General features: G+C 35.2%; 1 protein-coding gene across 1 annotated transcript in view; it reads left to right on the top strand.

Annotated features, from left to right (window-relative positions):
* Positions 1 to 23,399, top strand: part of LOC150102389 (endoribonuclease Dicer-like) — a 187,215-nt gene that overhangs the window by 38,290 nt on the left and 125,526 nt on the right. The window contains 1 exon segment of the mRNA XM_090399451.1: positions 13,222 to 13,376. Within this exon segment, the coding sequence (XP_090255577.1) occupies positions 13,222 to 13,376 (155 nt within the window).

The raw sequence follows: 23,399 nt of genomic DNA, 5'->3' as shown, positions 1-23,399 counted from the left end.
GTTGTTGAATGGGAAGAATATTGGCAGTATATTGGGAGGTGTCTAAACAAATACTTAAATCACACATTATCTGAATGTGTCCCTAGAGTGCAAAGAATAAATAGGATAGGAGTGAAATGGATGTGTAATCTTATTAAACTTGTAAGAAAAAATGATGTAGAAGGAACGATAATGTCAGTTACGAAAATTATCACGGACAGGCCAGAAGAATTGCAACTTTTATATGAAAGGCTAAGTGAGTATGAAAAGAAACTGGCTGTGCAAGCTAAAGACAACTCGAAAGAATTCTATTGTTATGCTGCAAGTCAAAGAAAGAATGAATATGAAAAAATAACTATCGAATGCAATGGTATGGGTTAGAGATTCAGAACAGATTGTTCAATTAATGAGTGGCTGAAAGCTGTCAACCTGGTGTATGCAACATTGTGCTCACTCCTACCTCTTCATTGAATGAAGAAACTTAGGTGTATGAGAAGGAAGTACTGGAGCTGTTCCATAAACTGAATAAGAATTCTGCAGTAGGGACTGATTGGATATCAGCACCAATTCTAAAAATATGTTCAGCTGAAGTGGCTATTCCTTTGACCAAACTGTATAATTTGAGTCTCAGAACAGGGAAGATTCCACAGAAGTGGAAAGAATGTATGGTAATCCCATTGCCCAAGGATGGTGCAAAAACTGATGTATCCAACTATTGCCTATCAGTATCTTGGAATAGTGATGAAGATTTTTGTAAAAGTTGGTTAGAGTTTGCATTCAAAAATGGGTTGACAGAGAATCTCTACTTTCCAATGAATAGTATGGGTTTACTAAGGGAAGGTCATGTTTGAGTAACTCGGCATTTTATAACAATGTTACGATTGAGATGGATACACCACGATACGTTTGGATTTTGCTAAGGCTTTTGACAGAATAAAGCACTGAAGGCTGTTTGCATAAATTGGAAAATATGGGATTGAATTATAAAATATTGATTTGGATAAGAGGATGGCTAATGGATAGATATCAAAAAGTGGTCATGGGATCAGTCCTTGCTCCATTATTATTTAATCTTTACATCAATAACATTGGGAAGGATTTGACAGGAGATATTTGCTGATGATGCAAAGATAGATAGGGTAATCAGGAATGCTGCTGATATGCAGTACGTGTAGAATGATTTGAAATTTTTTTTTATCTGCATTTTCCTTTTATTCTCAAAAACATTTTGGACTTTTCAAAGGTTGATCTCAGACTTATAATTTTGGTAAGTTTTTACTTTCAGCACACCAGTAAGAATTGAATGGTTGCTAACTTGTGCGGTTCAGTGCATTTGTGATGTTACCACTCGAATGAAAAACAAAAAACAGTAGCCTATTCAGCTGATAACAGTAAGTTACTAGTGAATATTGTTGTAAAAATAGCAGTATTTTTAGAAGAAGAGTACTACTCTAATACAATGAGGAGTCACAAAAATGTTGAAGTGCCATAAAGTGCATTATTATTGTAAGTTTAATTTTTCTAGTTGAAATGAAACTGTAATATGTGAAAAGCTGAGTGCTACATTACTCCTCTATACACACTTTCACATGCATACATGTGGAAGGGATTAATCTAGCACTCAGAGCATCTGTTGATTTTTTTTTCACCTAATGAAAAAATATTTGGTGCTCTGAGTATTTTTGTAACATGGAGATTAACAAATTATATGATAAACTATCAGTGTCAAAGATGCTTTTTGCACATTAGACCAAAAAATAAAATAAAATAAACACATCAGGTTCGACATACTGTGTTTATATATTGTAATGCATACATAAACTTCTACATAGATATAAACCATGTCTTGGTGGCCTGGCAGCCAAGTAGATAGTATACCTCTTTGACCTATTTATTGACATGCATGTTTGCGAAAATCTTTAGACGGTTTTCATGGGTAAGATTGATGTTATAAAAATAAAATAAAATAAAAAGTAATCAGTCACTTTTCTCAGATCGATTAGTTAAAATTGGTTTAAACACTATACTGTACACAGTTACTGATTTGTCTAATTTCTCTCTTATTGCATATAAATGTATTCATATAACTCCCTACCATATCAGCTTTGCTAAGTCTGTTATCTATTTTCATATTTTTGTCATCTTCATTAAAAATTGTGAAAAATAACTGAAATGTTTCATCATCATCAAATTCTTGACATGTACCCTCAAGGGGTGTACAAGATATGATAGTACTACATGAAAAATTTACATCATTACTAACGTCCTATCTACAATTTTCCTCCAAATCAGTCTGTTACTTGTCAAGACTCCAACATTACCAAATCTTATATTTCTATCATCTAAGGCACTTTGTAACGTATCAATCCACCTATATCTTGGTCTTCCTGTCGTTTTCCTGCCAACCTGGCAGAGAACACTTGTTTTGTAATCTTTCCTCGCCCATTCTGTTTAAGTGACCATACCATCTGAGATTATCTCTGCTAATGCATTCCTGGATGCCGACAATGTCAAGTTCTTTTCTAATATCTTCATTTTTAATATGATATTGCCATTGATGCCATCTATTGAGGACTCTCATATCTGCGGTCTCTAGCCTTTGGTCAAGTGTTTTACTTCTGATCCAACTCTCAGATCCATAAGTTAAAACTGTTTTGAACACTGTCTTGTATACAGCTAATTTAGTGTTCTCACTAATTTCTCTCTTATTCCGTATAAATTTATTCAGTTGACTTCCTACCTTACCAGCTTTGTTGATTCTGTTGTCAGCTGATAACAGTAAGCTACTAGTGAATATTGTTGTAGAAATAGCAGTATTTCTATTTATTAATCATTTTATTGCTGACCTTCACACCATATCTATTACAATGGTTATTCAGTTTAGTCAGGGAATCTTGCAAACTTGTAGCGGATTTATTTAGAAGTATAACATCATCTGCATAAAGCAAAGAGCTGACATTAACATCTCCAATTCTGATATCATGTTTAATACCACTTTCCTTGATAATATGATCCATATAGATAATGAATAACAGAGAGGATAATGTACATCCTTGTCTCACACCAGATTTAACATTAAACCATCTTCCTGTACTTCTTTCAATTCTAACTGCTGACTTACAACTCCAATAAAGACTAAGTATTGCTTGATATAATGCTCCGTTGACACCATATAACTGTAGCGGATTGAATAGCTTCTCTCTTGGCACCTTGTCATATGCCTTTTCCAAATCGACAAAACTTAAATACAGTTCTTTGTTATATTCCCATGCTTTCTCAACTATTTGTCATATAGTGAAGATCTGATCCTGACAGCCTCTATTTGGCCTGAATCCAGCTTGTTCTTCAAGCTGTTCTTCCACAATTCTTCTGAACAGTTTCTCAAGTATGCTTGCATAAATCTTGCCAGGAACTTCCTTTTACAGCACTCTTTCCTCCATTTCTAAGCTTCTTCAACAACCTCCAGAATATTTTGCCACCTTCTTGATATTTATTTTCTATATTCTTGCCAAAGTCCTCCCATGATTTTCGTTTAGCTAGTTTTACACACTGTTTAGCTTTCTTACATTTGTCTCTGTATTCTGTAAGAGTAAAAGCTGACTTATTTGCCAGGAACTTTTGATATGCTTTCTTCTTTTCCTTCACTGCCTCTTTAACTTCCTGTGTCCACCAGGGAGTTCTGATTTTTCTACCCTTGCAGATAACCTCACCACATGCCTCTCTGGCTGAATCAATCAAGGTTTTCTTGAAGGTTTGCCACTGAATCTCCATGGTTTGGTTCCTGTTCTCAAACTTTTTCATTTTTCCATCAATGATGTTTGTGTAATTTAGTCTACAGTTCACATCTGAGAACTGCTCAACTTTTATTCGCTTTAAAACTTTCTTACATTTTATTCTTTTCGATATGAAATTCAATTTTGTCCTGCTCAAGACTATATAGTGATCACTTCCAATTTCAAATTCTCTGTACACTCTGGTGTCCTTCACCAGGGAGAAAACATCACTATCAACAATAACATAGTCAATGAGACTTTTCTTATTCCTTGCCGCTTCTCTCCATGTGAATTTGTGCACATTTTTATGCACAAACATTAGAACATTGTGGTTGTAATAACCAGTCCATGTCCTGAGCAGAAATCCAGCAGGTATTTGCCATTATTATTAGCTTTGTTCTTGTCTCCAAATTTTCCCAAAATATTTTTGTATGTTTGACAATCATTTCCTACTCTGCTATTTAGATCCTCAACAAGGGCCAACTTTTCCTTTTTCATTGTGTCAGAAGCTTTCTCTAAAGCATCAAAAAATTCCTCCACTTTTACCTTAATAGAAACTTCTGTGGGACCATAGTTCAATTCCCCATTCTGATATTTGCCCACATCACTCTACTTGAGACTGCCTGCCATTCAAGAAGATTAGCTTCGTATTTTGTGTTGAATACAATGACAATCCTTGATTGTCATTGACTGAATATAACATTTTGTATTTATTGCTCAGACAGATCTTACCAGTTTTTGTCTTTTTTGTTTCAGTCACCGCTATTATGTCAATCTGGTACTTATCTAATTCCTCAGCTAGCTCCATTCAGGCTTCTTATGTTGATAATGCCGATCTTTAACTCTGGTGATGTTGAGTTGGGGGTGTGCTTTCAGATTTGTTCCAGTAGCTGATTTTTAGCTGTTCATCCTGGTTCGCTGGCCAAACAACGGGGGCCTTGTTTAACTGGGCGACGCCCCAGCCGGCATGAAATTTTGTTCATGTTGTACCATCATTTTGTATATTGGTTTAAGCCAATATGAATACAATTTGGTTGGCTAAATCCCAAATTGCCAGTCCATCTCGTTTGTTGAGTAACCAGGTAGATATCAAACAGGGTGCACCACAAGAAGGTGAGGATTGGACATTAGGTCAGAAGCTCTGGTCAGTTATCGGCATTCCTTTAAAGGCTATGTGGAGGTCTCCTCTCAGTTATATAGCTTTGACTCTTAAGCACCCCCACTGAAATGTTTTCTTTGTTCTATATGTTCTCTTGAATGTTACCTACTTGTTTTCATAGTCTTTTATTGCTGATTTTCATACCAAATTTATTACAGCATGTATTCAATTTAGTTAGGGAATCCTGCATAGTTGTACAACTGCTGACTTAAAACTCAAATATCAACTATTATTTTAATGGCTAATATAACCTAATTTTGTTTAATACCCTTTTTTTATACAATCTCATTGGCTCTTTACTCGAATCTTAGGGCATTACTGGAGTGTTATAAAACTAATATAGGAAGAATAATATAGGAGGAAAATTCAGGCATACCTTTTTTGGACATTGTTTTCTGTCTCCTTATCCCAGCAATGTGCATTCATATGCTGTTAAGCTGTTTAAGGAAGGGAGTTTTGGGAAAGTAATGTGGGAGGGGGATTATTTGAAAAAAAAAACGGGTTTTTTATATGTATAATATTATTATTATTATTATTAAGGGTGGGTAGAGAGCATTTGGGAGGGGGGGGATGAGAGACAGATCTGAAGATAGAAATTATTTTTCGAGGGAAGAGGAGGATTGATGGGAAAAAGTCAGGGGTGGGAGTTACTGGGTGTGTGCTGTTTCGACACTGTCGAAATGGCTCACACCCCATTACTCCCACCTTATCTTATTTAACATCAAACCATCTTACTGTACCTCCTTCATTTCTAACAGTAGTTCCAGCCTTTTGACTAGGATGGTGGTGGTGAGATTCAGCGTGAATATAACGGACTGTATGAGTCTTCTTCCAGCTTCTTCATCGAACATTTTGAACACTCTATTTTTGATAACATTTCACCTAGACCTACACATTAGTACAGATTTGTGGATGATATTTTTGCAATTTGGAATGGCTCTTTCTCTGAGTTACAGCAATTTCTTTCCAAATTAAATGCACTTCATCTCTGGATCCAGTGAGCCTTTTTAGATCTGCTAATTCTTCATCAACCAGGTGGAAGCTTACATTTTTCAGTTTTTTGTAAGACTCATACAGGTCATTATATCCACACCAAATTTTACCACTATCCTAGTCAAAAGGCCAGAACTATTAAACTTTTAGCATATCATGTTCATTCTTTATGTTCTTCAGACAAACTTTTACAGAAAGAATTACAACATATTAAATCCACCTTTTTATCTGATGGTTTTAAGTATTCTTTCATCAAAAAAGCTTTTAATAGTTGTGTTATCTCTACCTCTTCCAGTACAGGAGAAATAACTTGCATTCCATCCCTTATGTGCAAAGCATTACTGAACACATAGCAAAAGTTTTAAAACCACTGAATAGATTTGTTGCCTTTCATCCCATCAGAAAAATCTTCACCTTTCCTGCTTCTCCTAATGATAAGCTTCCACCTCTCAGTTTTCCAGGCATTACCCGATTCCTTGCTCTTATGGGTTATCTTATTGGAAAATCAGAAGATCTGCTTTTTTTCATCTAGAAGAACACAAGTCTTATTAAATACCATGAGCTTAAACAGTCTGGACTTGCAGAGCATGCTATCTTGTCTTGTTACAACAAAAGATTTTTGTAACAAGACAAGAGTTCTTCATAAAAGCTGTTTCCTCATAGAATGTCTTTATAAAGAAATGTATGAAACTTTACTTCATTGTCTTAACTTAAAAACCAATCCAATGGACTACATCTGTCCACTTTGTGGAAGATAGTATGTTTTAAATCTGCTAATCTTTCCTAACTTTATTTTGTATGTGTATATCTTTTTTTATAATAAGTTATGAAATTATTGACCTTATTTAGTTATCTGACATTAACTACTTTATTCCTTAAATTATATTGAATTGTCTGTTATTGTTTAATTGCCATTCTATGATCCTCTACCGATGATGCATGTGATACTGTTAAACTGTGAATGAAATTATTATGTATATTTTGTTCTTCATTCACATTTAACATAACCTATCATATATTAAGCATGACTTGTTTAAAGATTATTTGTTAATCCCTTGCCTAAGAATTATTATTCATGTATTATTCCTGAATTTTATCAGCTATTATTTGATTAAATAATTTTAATGTATATTTTGCTATTGGAAGGACTCAGTGATAAATATCATTTATCTTATTCACTTTATTCCTTCAATGATATTATGAGAAATTATATGCATATAATTTAATGTACCTTATATATATATATATACTGTAACATATATTTTATTATTATTAATTGTAAATGAAATGAAAGAGAAAATTAAGTAACTGTAATATTTTATTAATGTTTTTCATTACTCAATGTAAAAGTATAGCCTTATGTAACATTAACGCGAATGTTTACGTTTTGTTCGTTGCCATGGAGAGAGAAATAAAATGGAACGCACGTGAGTAGACCGTGAGCTTCGATAACGAGGAGAGAAGAAAAATATATATGAGTGGTAATATAAGAGTAAAGAAGGAGAGTTTTTGAAGCGGAAAAAAGGAAGGATATAAGCAAGGGAGTGAAAGTAAATAAAAAGGACTGAAGGGCAGGATTTCAAGAGAGTAGTATTTAAAAGTGTGCCAAGATGAAGTGAAAACTTATAGATAGCTGAAAGTAAAGTCAGCAGTGGCATTAATAGGGATTTGGTGCCGTATTTGGATAATTAAAGGACTGGAAGGTTAATGAAAGATTCAGAATAGATCCAGTTAGCTTAGAATTACTACTTATTTCTATATTGCTTTTAGGAAGAATTGTACGGAGCTTAATTTGTTGTGAAGTAGTAAACAGGGATATCAATCTGCCCTATAGTTGCCGTCGAGAATTGTGAAGCGCGACAAATAATAATCTAGTTATGACCTTGAAGAATTCTTTTTAAATGTGTTCCATAGGTGTAATAAATATAATTTGACGATGTACTCACATTAAATCTGACGTGCTGAAGATTAATTCCGGTAAGGACAGTCATATTTTATTTGTTTCTGTGTATGAAGATTTGAGTGATAGTTCCATTTCGCTTATTCTAACATTTACTGTGGCATATCGCCGAAGTTAGAAGTTAAAAATAATTTGCCTTGAAATAATATCTGCCGTATTTAATGATATGATAAGTGCCTGCCGAGAGTTAAGTATGGAGTATAACTGAGAGATATGGGTAAATAAGAATTTCTGTTGTATTAATCTGAGTAAGGAATCTTGTAATTGAGAAAACTGTGAAACGTGTATGTGAAGATTTTGAAGACTGAATTAATATGAATGATTTGACCCGATGTACTAACTTAATATGAATGATTTGACCCGATGTACTAACTTAATTGTAATGTCTTATTTTAGAAGTGGAATTCATGTATTTATCATATAACCTTATATTAAATGTTTTGTTTTATTAATTTCAATACTGTGTTTGCCTGATTCTTTTTTATTGCACCGTTCATAAATAATTCGAATCTAGCAGGAGCCTCAAGTGAAAAATATTGAATTCGGCCTGAATGAGTAAGGAGACTGCTAATTTAATTGAAAATTGATTCTACTATTTTATATAGACTAATCTAAATATAGGGTGGCGCAGTTTAAATATAAATTTCTCTATATTTGTATTAGTGATCAATTGGCAATTAATAGATTTTATTAATAAGAGTACGTTACAACAAGATGTCGGATTCGGAACTAGGATATACGTTCCAACAATACTTATGTAAAAGTTCTACATTAATAGTTTTTTTTAAATGAGGTTTCCTCTATTTTTATATTTCTTTTGATTATGCCAATTCATGCTATTTCATCATTGAAACAAGAGAAATGTGATGCAAAAGAATCATTAATGAATATAAAAAAATGACAATTTACATAAAATTTGTTTAAAAAGATTTCATAAGAGAAATTCTTTCTCTCTCATGCTCTTTTTCTCAGAAAACATTTAGTATAATTTAAGGAATAAAGGGAAAAAAAAGTTTTCTAACAACAAAGAAAATAAAATCTTTAATAATCTTTTCTAGATGTAATAACTTTGGCTTTCCAATACATTTAAATACATTCAGTTCCAAAATGATAGCCATCTCACTCTGATTAATTCAAAGTTAATATTCTTTTCAAATAATTCTCTTTCCTTAAACTGAAAGAATGAAATATTCTTGTCATATCTCAGTAGACTTCAGTGTAATGATAATGTAATGTCACATGCGAGAATGTTTGAATGGTATAAACGTTTTGCAGAAGGTCGAGAAAACATTGAAGGTGACGAATGACCAGGTCGCTTAGTCACAGCAGCAACCGAACAGAACGTTGTGAAAATTAATGAAATTGTCTGCAACAATCGCTGATTAAGCATTTGGATGATAGCAGACATGGTGCACATTGATAAGGGGAGCTTACGACAAATTTTGCGTGAGCAATTGAACAAAGTCTGCACCAAAATGGTTCCCAAAAACTTGTGTCAGGAGCAGAAAGACATCTGGAAACAAATTTGAACTGACATCATGGAACAACTGGCAGTGGAGCCGGACTTGCAGGAGAAGATCATCACATGTGATGAGATGTGGATTTTCCAGTGCAATCCAGAAACAAAGAGACAATTTGATATGCTAGAAAACTCCCACGTCACCGAGAATGAAAAAAAAAACAAGAATGAGCAAGTCAAAACTGAAGGCAATGCTGATTGTTTTTTAATTTTTTTTTTTTTTTTTTTTTTTATATCAATGACGTGGTAATGGTTGAATGTGTACCAGAGGGTCAGACAGTTAACCAACATTATTACCTTGAGGTTCTGGCCAGGCTGAGAGAACGAGTGAGGAAGAAGAGACCCGATCTGTGGAAGAACAACGCTCCAGCCCACAGTGCACTGTCTGTAAAGCAGTATCTGGTTGATAAGAAGATCCCAGTGTTGGACCATCCACCTTACTTGCTGGACGGTAAAAGTCGCATGGAGCTATGTGACTTTTACCATTTTCCAAAGTTGAAATCCGCATTGAAGGGCACCCATTTTCAGTCAGTGGGTGAGGTAAAGGAGAAAACTGCTGTGCTACTGAAGCACATAACACCTGATGACTTGCAGTACTGCGTCCAGCAATGGAAAATTCGTATGCAACGGTGTATAGATAGAGGGGAGTATGTTGAAGGGGATAACAATTAAGTTGTACAATTGTAATAATACACCACATTTTTGCAACCAGTCGTGTTACTTAATAGCCACACCTCGTACAGTAACACAGTATTCTAAAGCAACACTAATTTGGTCAACTGTTAACACTACTAGCCTGACCAGTGATGTAGAATTTGTGGATCTGTGGTCTGTATTTGATGGAAAGAAAAATTTGCACAATGCTGATGGACTACATCTAAAAGTTTTGGTGTTAGATGTCTAGAGAGAGAGTTTTGTTCACCGAGCATGCCAAAGCTCAAATTCAGGAAAACTTAAGCAATTAGGGTGGAAGCAGGTGAGTTTGTGTGACGACACCCATGAGTCAAGTGAGTGTGACAATGACCAAGTGAAAAATCTAGTCTCTCAAGGAAAAATATTGAATAGGGTAGTCAATCCAGGGACTAAAGGGATGCTGCAGTTTCTATATACTGATGCCAGAAGTATCAGGAACAAGAGGAAGGAGTTTTTGGCATTGGTTAGTGCAACCTTGCCAAAAGTTATAGGCATTAGTGAAACTTGGCTAACAGCAGATGGTGTGGTTACAGGGATAGAATGTGAAGGGTTTAGTATTTTCAGGGAAGATAGAGAAGATATGATGGGGGGGGGGGGAGGATGCTGCTGATTATAGCAGATGAATTGGAGACAAAAGAACAGGAGATAGACAGGAAAGCAGCTGTCCATTTGAAGTAGTCTGGTGTGAGATTAAGGCCAGGAAGATAAAATATACAGTTGTTGCTATAGGATAGGGAGTTCCAAAGATGATCTGGAAGACATGCATTGGCAAATTAATATAATTAGATTAATGCTGGAAGCATCAGGAACAAGAGGAAGGAGTTTTTGACATTGATTAGTGCAACCTCACCAGAAATTATAGGCATTAGTGAGACTTTGCTGACAGCAGATGATGTAGTTATCATCATCATGACACTAATTATGGGTATAGATCATATTGATCTGTTCTGGTCTCATTATTCATCCAGTATCCTTTTTTGAGGTCTACCCTGCCTTCTTTTTCCAATTGGCTTATATTTTAGTATTTAATATTTTTTAGTATGATGTAGTTACAGGATAGAATGTGAAGGGTTTAGTGTTTTCAGGGAAGATAGGATGGGGGAGGGGTACTGCTGCTGATAGCAGATGAAGCAGCCAAAAAGAATAGGAGACAGACGGAAGGGTGGCAGCTCATTTGAAGCAATCTGGTGTGAGATTAAGACCAGACAAAATATACAGTTGGTTGTTGCTATAGGCCAGGGAGTTCCACAGATGATCTGGAAGACTTGCATTGCCATATTAGTACAATGAGTACAGGTTGAGTGATTATTATTGGGGACTTCAACTATGGACTAGAAGGAAGAAAGATTACATTGCAGGAAGGAAATGGGATTTATACACCTACTGAGAGATAATTACTTGGTGCAGCATGTGATGGAGGAGACTAGGTTGTGAGAGTATTGGACCTGGTCATAGGATCAGAAGAGCTATCCATAAAAAATGTGACCACATTGCTTCCAATTGGTGAAAGTGACCATGTGGTCTTGACTTGGGAGATTGTACAACATGAGGAATATTCTGTCAAGAAGGGGTATATGTGGAACTACAAGGCAGGTGATTATGACAAGCTTAGGAAGAAGCTTAAATCTGTGCCATAGCATAAAACACAGCAGGGTACAAATGGTAGTAGTGCATGGGAGATAGTTAAGGGTCATCTACAGGAAGTAAGGAGGATTGATCAGGTAGGAGTTAGATGGATGATTAATATCATTGGAGGGTATATAAAGAGAAGGTGACTGACTAGCAAACTCATGATGTCCACATCTGTATTACTTGCTCAAGTCTGGTCTCCTCAGTTTCTTGTGGATGTGGAAGCAATAGAGAAGATTCAGAAGCGAGTGACCAGATAGTGAATGGTCTGTGGAATGTTTCCCATGAAGATAGAGGGTGTGTGCATTGCAGAAGTTGGTTAATAGGAGAAAAAGAGGGGATATGATAGAAACATTTAAGTTGCTTGAAGGGTTTTATAGGATTAATGTAGGAGATTCAGGACTTGGCTGAAGGGGTCATTCCTGGAAGTTGGATAAAGATGTGGTTAGTAGGGGGTGTGAGGATTAGATTTTTTGCATAGAGAGTTGTGAATGAGTGGAATGGGTTGCCAGAGTTGTGGGTGCTTTTTCTGTTAATGGATTCAATGAGAGGTATGATAGATTGTGTGGATAGTTTGGGTCTCCTGCAATGAGTCTTCAGACTGCATGGAGGTGCACGTACAATAATAATAATGCATTACTCAAATTTTCCATGATATATGTCTAAAGAGGGGTGTGTGTGTATAGCTAAGGAAATTAAAAATTGCAGATTCTCTGTTGAAGAAATTGACAAGTTGAGTAGCTTCTTTCTAGAAGAGAAGCTGGTTGTTGATAGATTTCTTTGTTATTTTTGAATGTGCTAAGAGTAGTGAGGTAATAATTCATAAAAGTTAATAATCTTAACATATTTTGTTATTTGACCATTTTTACATAAAAATATGAGCAATGTATTGTATGATATTACACCATTAATGTTGCTTCTTCCTTCAAATCATCTCTGACATGAACTGAAAATTTCTATCAAATATCACAAAGCAGCATTTGATAGCAACTCTACCCAATGTGTGATGATGATTGATCCTGTCATTTGACTTCTGTATTAACTAAGCTCTTGGCACTTTCCTCTCAACTGCGTTCCTTTCAATTTTTGCTCCTTCACTAAATGAAAAAACATCTGTTGTGAGGTTTTTTTTTTTTTTTAGCTCAAGTAGGAAATGTTTTTAATACAAGGATGAATATCAAATATACAGTAACCAAGTATGTTGAGCATATTTTTCTTAGTGGCTATGTTTTTCAATTTATTATTTATGGGAATAATTTATCCTAGTGGTGAATTTTGTTATTATTATTTTTTTTTTCTTCTGATCTTTAGTATATATTGTGTATGTAGCAGAAATGTATATAAACTATTGAAGCCGCTTAGGTTCTTTATATCAATAATTTCAATAATAGGCATTTTCCCCCTTCATTTTAAGAACTTAATTTAAAAAAATTGAGAATTTGCACAATTCTCAAAATATCTTATACAACTATTTATGCATATGTTTTTCAGATGAACTGATTTTTTTTTTTGACAGTTACTATTAGAAAAATGCCATGAAAGAGATTTTTTATTAGAAGAAGAGGAAGTTCCTGATAACATTGCTAATCAGTTGAAGGAACCTTATATGCCAAAGAGGGAAGAAGGTGCTCCACAAGTCACCATGTCTTCAGCCATCACTCTGGTAAACAGGTGCTGAATCAGTATATTTTAGTGAACTAGGTTCTTATACATAAAAAAATCAACATTAGATTTTTTAGTATTGTTTAAAAAAATTTAACCCTATAAACAATTGCAAAAAAATTTAAGAGAGAAAAAAATAGTCTCCAACCTGCAGGCCATGGGTTTGAATTTGATTGTGATATGGATGTTTGTAAATATCTTTAGTTAGTAGACAAATTTGATCATGCAGTGTAAGACCATCACCATGCTTTATTGGAAGCCTGAATTGGCTTAAAAAAAGTACTATATTTGGATATGATTATGAGCTGGATTCCTGATTATCTAATCTTGAACCATAATGTGCTGTAATTCTTCAATGTTTTGTGGACATGGTTGACATAAAACATTGTAGCTTTGTGAAATATAATTGCAATTTTTGTGTTTAAATTTTAGTACCATGTGACTTATGTAAATTAGTGCTCACTTAAGCTACAAACTGGGAGGAGACTGCCATATAGGTTATGAATGTAGAAAATGACTAGGACTATGGCACTTTATTCAATCCTTATGTTCCTGTGGCTTGTTGTATTACTATATATCCATTTGGAGAATGGGCTGGCAGTTTTAGATTTTGTCAGTAAAATTGCATTCTGTGATGAAACTAATAAAATTGCTGATGAAACTAAATGTTCTTTATGATGTGACAACATAATCACATATCATACTGGCTATATCTCCTGGATATACAAGTCCTAACTGTTTTTGTTCAGAAGACAGTGAAGATTCTGCTACTGGAAATTGCCATAAACATTAAACCCATTAATGGAAAAAGATGGAACTAGCAGATTACAAAAATACTTTGGCAACAATTGGTGTTACAGAAACTATAAAGACTAAAACAGGTGAAATCTTTTAAAATAATAACTATAAGATAATATACTTAGGTAACAGTGATTAGAAAAAGTGGCTATAGTATTCAACACCGAATGTGAAGATACATTTTTGGAATGGAAGCCAATTTCAAATAGACAAATGTCAAAATGGGAAATTGGACAATGAGACTTATTTTTGCCTATGATTCCATAGAAGGATCTAGTGGGAAAGAAGTAAAGAAATTTGAATTATTCAAGAATGTAGCTGCATAAAGAAAATGTTGGTTCTTGTTGGAGACTAAAGCAGAGTACAAAATGTATCTTAGGCATAGAAATCTTTCAAAAAAAATTTGAAGAAAAAGGCTAAAGCCTTGGGTTTTTATCTGATATCCCTAATTTATTTCTAACTGGTAATTAGTTTACGGAATTAACAATGCATATAAAGTATATTAATTAAAGGTAACTTTAATAAATAACTTCTATATTTCGGCAACGTCACGTTGTCATCTTCAGGAACATAAAGATATGGTATGTGCACGCAGGCACTAACAAAGGCAAATGAGGAAGAAAGCAAGAAACTAATATTGTTCCTAAAGTCCTAATGGTGCCCTCTGGCTGGCTAATTTGGTTGTTATGGTTAGGAAGGTTGCGAATCCCACGTTCTATTTGGATCATGATTTCCTCGGCAGGTATTCTTTTAGGAGCTAGGGCGAACTTGTGACCACGTGCAAGTGCGGTGAGTGCTTCAGGCTTTAAAACTACCGACGAGAGGTTGACTACAGTGTTGAGTGGTGACTGTGGTATACAGCCCTACAAGAAATGAAGAATAACAAAAAAATAGTAATCACCAAAGCGGATAAGGGAACCGCCACTGTGGTGCTAAGTCAAAAGGGCAAAGGTAAGCTTAATGCTTTAGTACTAGACTGTACTACTTACCTCCCGGTTGAATATAATCCTACCAGCTCTCATATTAGAACTCTCCACAGACTACTTAAGAAAGCCACTTCTTGGCCTGTGGAGATCACTAACAAACTAAAACCTTATAACTCTAGACCCCCCCCCGATTATACGGACTCCCAAAAATGCATAAACAAAATGTGCCATTACGTCCCATAGTGGATGGCATTGATTCCCCCACATATAAATTAGCCAAACATTTAGCCAAAACGCTCGCACACTATACTGGCAACACACCATCACACATAAAAAACTCAGCCCACTTTAAAGCCAGTATAGAAAACCTCTCACTCCAACACACTGACATAATGGTCAGTTTTGACGTCTCCTCCCTATTCACTAATGTCCCACTCAAAGAAACCCTAGAGCTCATCCAAGCCAAGTTTCCTCCCAATATCTCAGCCCTATTTCAGTTCACAATGAACTCAGGCTATTTCGTTTGGCAAGGAAAGTTCTACAAACAGATAGAGGGGACAGCCATGAGTTCACCACTTTCCCCACCCTTGGCCAATTTCTTTATGGAGACCTTTGAAGAGAAAGCCTTAAACTCTGCCCCACAAAACCCCACTATTTGGCTTCGTTATGTGGATGATGTGTTCGCTATTTGGCCTCATGGCTCAGACTCACTCCACTCCTTCCTAACACACTTAAACAACCAACACCCCAGAGTCCAGTTCACCTTAGAAAAAGAGGAAAACAACACCCTCCCTTTCCTAGACACTTTAATCACCCGCCAGCTTGATGGATCTTTGGTTTTCTCTGTTTACAGAAAACCCACCCATACTTGCAGATACATTCACCAGCAATCCTCCCCCCCCTCACAACAATATGGGGTTATAAAAATACTATATAACAGGACAAAATTAATCTGCTCAGATGACAAGGCCCTAACTACTGAACTAAACCACATCCATAACACTTTCTTAGCCAATGGCTATAACCCCAAAAAAATCCAAAAAATACTAAAACCAGTAAACCACAACCCCCCCCCCCCTCTCCACAATAAAGATTACACCAAATCTATCACCTTCCCCTACATCCAGATCACCTCTGAGAAAATAACCAATATCCTCAGAAAATATTACCTTACTTCTTGTTACAGACCATGTAAAAAGTTGGCATCCCTTATCTGCTCTACCAAAAACCAACCACTTCCCTTAGACCTACCTGGTGTATACCAGGTCCCTTGCAGCTGCAAATTGTCCTACTTTGGCCAAACAGGCAGAACAACAAATATCAGGATTTCAGAACACAAAGACTACATCCGGTTTCACCAGTACAGCTGCTCTGGGCTGGCAGACCATGCCTTAGATACCCACCATAGAATTCGTTGGAAGAAAACAAAAATAATACACCGCAGCAAGTTTAAATACGAAAGATTATTCAAGGAATCATCATCAGCTCTAAAAAAACGTTCCTAACCTCAACAAATTTGGGTGCATGAAACTACCCCAAATTTGGGAATTACATTTTGAAAACTTCAGCCCAACTGCCAAGACAACCAAATTAGCCTGCTAGAGGGGCACCATTAGGACTTTAGGAACAATATTAGTTTCTTGCTTTCTTCCTCATTTAACTATTTAGTCTTTTCTTTAACTAATATATATATATATATATATATATATATATATATATATATATATATATATATATTTAAATCTTTATTTTACCACTTGAAAAATAATTGTAGAATATTTTTTTTATAGCATATGTACCATTACTTTTTACTGTCTATTATTATCACTGATATTGTTCTAAATGCTAGTTGCATCTAGAAATACAATTTTATTAATACAGACCAGTTTACAATAAAACTTATATTAAAACTTACCAGTTTCGCCAGCAAACTGTCTGGCTTTTACAAGCCGTTTACGGAGATATGAAAACTAGTAAATACAAATTGAAAAGAACATAAAAAACGTTGTAAACCAACTAGTAGCTATGGTTATACGTTTCACGTGACAGAGATGACTTATTGTTCTTATTCATTATCATGCATGTGTTGTAGATGTGTAATGTGATTACTGGCTAGCTGTAGTTCAGATTGATTGAGAGAGAGGATCAAGTTTTTCCACGAACTGTTTAGAATTACACCCTGATTTCTGTTGAGGTTTCTGCCGGTTATTGACACTATTGTGGCTTCCTTAAATAAACGATGCCTGTAATTGTCATCGAGATATGACATGGAGCTGTTTTGCCAATCTGTCGTGTGGTTAGACGTACAGAAATGATGTGCTAAGCCAGAAGAGATGCTTCTGTTGGTGTTTACATCACCAACATGTTCTTTTTGTCTAATTTCTAAACTTCGTGAAGTTTGTCCAATGTAGGCAAGACCACAGGAACAGGGAATGTAATATACTCCTGGATATTTGTAGAACGGCACTTTATCTTTTGGGGATCCTAAAACTTGTCTGATGTTGGTGGTTGGTTTGAAGACCACTCTGATGTTATGGGCTCTTAGTATTCTTGCTAATTGATAAGAAATTGACTTGATGAAAGGTATCACTACAGTAGAAATGTGCTGACAGTGGGATTCTTCTTGTCTGGGGTTGTCATTGTATAGATATTTTTTGATGATGTTTTGAGGATATCCATTTTGTGATAATGGTGTTGGCTATTAGTGAGAGTTCATTCTGTGTATCCTTCATTATACTTCAAACCATCATAAGACACACAAACTGAGCATTATCCACATGTTGAAACATAGAAGATATCTTGCAGTATCTGTGGGCTTTCTGTAATGACAACCCCAGACAAGAAGAATCCCACTGCCAGCACATTTCTACCGTAGTGATACCTTTCATCAAGTCAATTTCTTATCAAATAGGAAGAATACTAAGAGCCCATAACATCAGAGTGGTCTTCAAACCAACCACCAACATCAGACAAGTTTTAGGATCCTCAAAAGATAAAGTGCCGTTCTACAAATATCCAGGAGTATATTACATTCCCTGTTCCTGTGGTCTTGCCTACATTGGACAAACTTCACGAAGTTTAGAAATTAGACAAAACATATTGGTGATGTAAACCACAACAGAAGCATCTCTTCCGGCTTAGCACATCATTTCTGTACGTCTAACCACACGATAGATTTGCAAAGCAGCTCCATGCCATATATCGATGATGACTACAGGCATCATTTATTTAAGGAAGCCACAATAGTGTCAATAACCGGTGTAAACCTCAACTGAAATCAGGGTGTAATTCTAAACAGTTCGTGGAAAAACTTGATCCTCTCTCTCAATCAATCTGAACTACAGCTAGCCAGTAATCACATTACATCTACAACGCATGCGTGATAATGAATAAGAACAATAAGTCATCTCTGTCACGCGAAACATGTAACCATAGCTACTAGTTGGTTTACAACGTTTTTTATGTTCCTTTCAATTTGCATTTACTAGTTTTCATATCTCCATAAATGCCTTGAAAAAGCCAGACAGTTTGCTGGTGAAACTGGTAGGTTTTAATATAAGTTTTATTGTCAACTGGTCTGTATTAATAAAATTGTCTTTCTATTATAAAACGACCAAATATGTATAATTTAAATAGTTTAATGAAACATAAAGTTCAGTGCATGGAAAGAGAAAAATGCAGAAAGGCCAAACTTTTGAACCACCTAACGTTCCTTAAATGTTGCAGGGAATTCTCCATCATTCCAAAGTTCCTCATAGTCAGAGGTCATATCAACTCTATATCAGCTAAAAAAATTTATCTACACACTTCCTTGGCGCTTGTAAGAGAAAGGATTCAACACACGAGATATGAACTTAATAAAAGTGATATTAATTGCTGCAAGTTCTTTGATGAAATTTCCAACAATTTAGAATACACCATATGGAATCAATTAGATCAAATGATACAACGCAGTTACGAAAAAACTTTCAAACTTTATAAGGACAAACAAATTAGGAAATTCAATGAACTGTACAGGAAAAAATATCAGACACAGAACAACTTCCCGGATGATAAAGTGATTTTCAATTTGTCAGATCATAGCCTCACAAAAAATGAATCTGACATTCTCAAAAAAGGTTTTAATTTTGCGATTATGCCCAAACACATTCCTAAAATGGATTTTATGTGTGGAATTGAAAAAGGCCTATATCCACTACCACAAAACGTGGCCAACACTATTAGATTCAAAAGTACAATAATCCTAGCCAAAGCCAAACAAATTCTCAACACGTCTCCTTATGATAGAAAGGCAATTCTCCACTTGAAGAAAAACAAAGATATCATTATTACAAAAGCTGATAAGGGAAATTCTACAGTTATCCTCAACTCTAAAGATTATTATGATAAGTTAAACTCATTACTATCAGACAACTCCACTTATAAGATTCTAGACAGAGACCCCACAATAAAAAATCATAATGAAACAAACCAACTAATCAGAAATTGTAACATTTGGCCAGAAGAAGTGAAGAGAACACTAAAATCCTCACATCCTATCACGCCAAGACTATATGGGACACCTAAAATACATAAACAGGATATACCTCTCCGTCCAATAGTTGATGGAAGATCATCACCAACCTACCTTTTGGCAAAGCATCTTGCAAACTTATTAAATAATAAAATAAGATCAACAGAATCCTATATCAAGAATAGTCAACATTTTGTAAATAAACTCCAAGCCATTAAGATTGCACCAACAGACATACTAGCCAGTCTAGATGTTGTATCCCTTTTCACCAATGTACAAGTAGAAGAGGTAATAGAGATCATCCAAGATCTCTTTCCTCTAGACATCACACAGATGTTTAGACACTGCCTTCAATCTAATTTCTTCAAGGTTAACAACACCATATACCAACAATTAGAAGGCCTAGCAATGGGAAGCCCACTATCACCATCTTGTGCAGACCTTTTCATGGAAAAACTTGAAAAAGAAATTCTCTCTGCAATCTTTCCGAGACCATCTACATGGTGGAGATATGTTGACAATATCTTCATCATATGGCAAGACAGCTTAGATAACCTAAAATCGTTTGTGGATAAAATCAACTCAATACATAGCAAGATAAAATTCACTCTGGAAGTGGAAAACAACAATCAACTGCATTTTTTAGATATCTTGATAAAAAAAACAACCTAACAGTGTCAAATTATCCATTTACAGAAAGCCCACAGATACTGGAAGATATCTTCATTATACTTCAAACCATCATAAGAGACACAAACTGATCATTATCCACATGTTGAAACATAGAGCCAAAAAGTTGATATCAGAAGAGGAGGATACACAGAATGAACTCTCACTAATAGCCAACACATTATCATAAAATGGATATCTTCAAAACATCATCAAAAAATATCTATACAATGACAACCCCACACAAGAAGAATCCCACTGTCAGCACATTTCTACTGTAGTGATACCTTTCATCAAGTCAATTTCTTATCAATTAGCAAGAATACTAAGAGCCCATAACATCAGAGTGGTCTTCAAACCAACCACCAACATCAGATAAGTTTTAGGATCCCCAAAAGATAAAGTGCTGTTCTACAAATATCCAGGAGTATATTACATTCCCTGTTCCTGTGGTCTTGCCTACATTGGACAAACTTCACGAAGTTTAGAAATTAGACAAAAAGAACATGTTGGTGATGTAAACACCAACAGAAGCATCTCTTCCAGCTTAGCACATCATTTCTGTACTTCTAACCACACGATAGATTGGCAAAACAGCTCCATGTCTTATCTCGATGACAATTACAGGCATCGTTTATTTAAGGAAGCCACAATAGTGTCAATAACCGGCAGAAACCTCAACTGAAATCAGGGTGTAATTCTAAACAGTTCGTGGAAAAACTTGATCCTCTCTCTCAATCAATCTGAACTACAGCTAGCCAGTAATCACATTACACATCTACAACGCATGCATGATAATGAATAAGAACAATAAGTCATCTCTGTCACGCGAAACGTGTAACCATAGCTACTAGTTGGTTTACAACGTTTTTTATGTTCCTTTCAATTTGCATTTACTAGTTTTCATATCTCTGTAAACACCTTGAAAAAGCCAGACAGTTTGCTGGCGAAACTGGTAGGTTTTAATATAAGTTTTATTGTAAACTGGTCTGTATGAATAAAATTGTATTTCTATTATAAAACGACCAAATATGTATAATTTAGCTAGTTGCATCTATTGTATTATATTATATTATAGTTTGTGCTACTTCTTCAGTGTTAATAAATTTCAACTTATTAACACTAAAAAATAAAATAAATTAATTAAAATGCTGTCACTGTGGCATGATTATGTTACGGTGTGCAGTTTCTCCTTATGCAAATTATTCAAACATTCTGCCTCTCCCTGTGTACTGGCAGCTCTTTTAAATATACCGAGCAGAATGCTCTGATTTTGTACCTGCCCATACAGATAGTTCAAGTTCAGTCTGGTGAGATCTGTTTTTCAGACAGTATAAATATTTAACCTGATCCAACCAGAATGTACCCACTGTGCTGCCAAGCTACATAAATTGAAACTTGCATTAATTTACATAAAATTGAACATAATGAAAGGTGCGTTATTTATACTGATTCAAAGAGATCTCTTTAGTTACTTAAAAGTCTGGTATACCTACCAACAACACTTGGTGTTCTCTTGGATCCAACATTTGTTTTATCACTTCCCCTGGATGTTTGTCTTGTGGGATCTTAAGACACATTAGTATCAAGGGAAATGAGGCTGCAGCTAAGACATCTCTTTCCCTACAAAACCATTACCTTCCTGGTCCCCACTTGGATTACAGACAGATTATGATAAAAATTAATAATCCAGTGACAAACACCATGGGATAGAGAGGCAGTCTAGTCTTCATCTGGTGAAGTTTGCAAAGAGGAAGTTGTTCTTGCTCAGTTCTGCACAAGCCATAGTCATCTTACACACTCTCCTTCCTGTTGAGAGGTAACGTATGCAGCACCACTCCACTTCCACTGTATTAAATCTTAATAGATTTCACCTCACGCCAGATGGTTTCAAACTCACTGCTACATGAAAAACTTAATAGTATTGCAGTCATAGGTCTCAACTCTGACTGGATTCGAGTCATCTATTCTTTCTAAAAATACTGTACCCTTTATACTTGATACCAGTTACTATCTCTACCTCTGATAGCTATTCACTATTGCCTACAATCTGAGGTCCCAGCATATTGACCAAGGCAACAAACTCTATCCTTTGTTTCTGATACTCCTATATCATTTGTGTACAGACAATAAGTTTACTTGAATGCTTTGTTGTATACTCTTGTATGTAGTCTACATGACACAGTTGGACAACTTGCAAATCTGTTTTTATTTAGTTTCTTACTTATGCAGACATCTTTGCACATGCTTCTTAACTGGATGAACATAAAATTTTTCTCTCCTCATAATTATTTCCATTATAATGTCCATTCCTATCATTAACACAGTTACATAACAGTGTTGGTCTTACACACAGACTCTTGCCATTCCTTCCATCATAATTTTTATCTCCGACTTTTTTGGGTTAGGTCTCTTACCAGTTAATATTTTTTGAGATTCCTGAATACGTTCAAGTGCAGGCTTTTCCCTCTTATACAAGTCCAGTCTTCCCTCAAACTTACTTCACACATCCAAAAACTTGCATCCATTCCTTCTAGACAGTGTGGAATCATTTGTTGTAGTCCTTCATTCATTTTTACAGTGTCATATCTAGGTAATGTACTTATGATTTTCACTTTCTCCCAACATCTTACTTAATGTGTCATTAATGTGTTAGTCATGCTCAAATGACTTAATCCTCTCTCATACTGAACTTATCGCTAATTAAGTCATTTGTTCGTACTAGAATACAATCACTTTTGCTTTGCTTTTCTCTTTTTCAATTGCATGTGCTATATTTTTAATTTTTGCTTTGGGAAAACTTGAAGTTATAACCCACTCATCAGTGGCATGTTTTATGATAATCACCGTACCAAATAACATCCTTCTTTTTATAATCAATTTTACTTATCTGATTCTATGCTTTGTTTTTTTTTATCTTTTTACTACTTGGCTTTCTTATTCTCCCTCCTTTTGACTTGCAATGCTGTAATTTGGTATAAGAGTTTTATCATCTTTACATTGCATAATTCAAAAGGCTTAGAAGGTTGAATCCCAAATTATTGGAGTAGATTGAATTTCAGATTATTGGACTAGAGCTCTCATTATACCAATTTATAACAAAAGAAAACAATATGGGAATTGCAG

The sequence above is a fragment of the Typopeltis vanoorti genome, chromosome 10 (assembly GCF_054136105.1).
Source record: "Typopeltis vanoorti isolate ZY-2024b chromosome 10, IOZ_Tvanoo_1.0, whole genome shotgun sequence".
In the NCBI taxonomy this organism is placed as follows: domain Eukaryota; kingdom Metazoa; phylum Arthropoda; class Arachnida; order Uropygi; family Thelyphonidae; genus Typopeltis; species Typopeltis vanoorti.
This window is presented reverse-complemented; position numbering and strand designations above follow the sequence as displayed.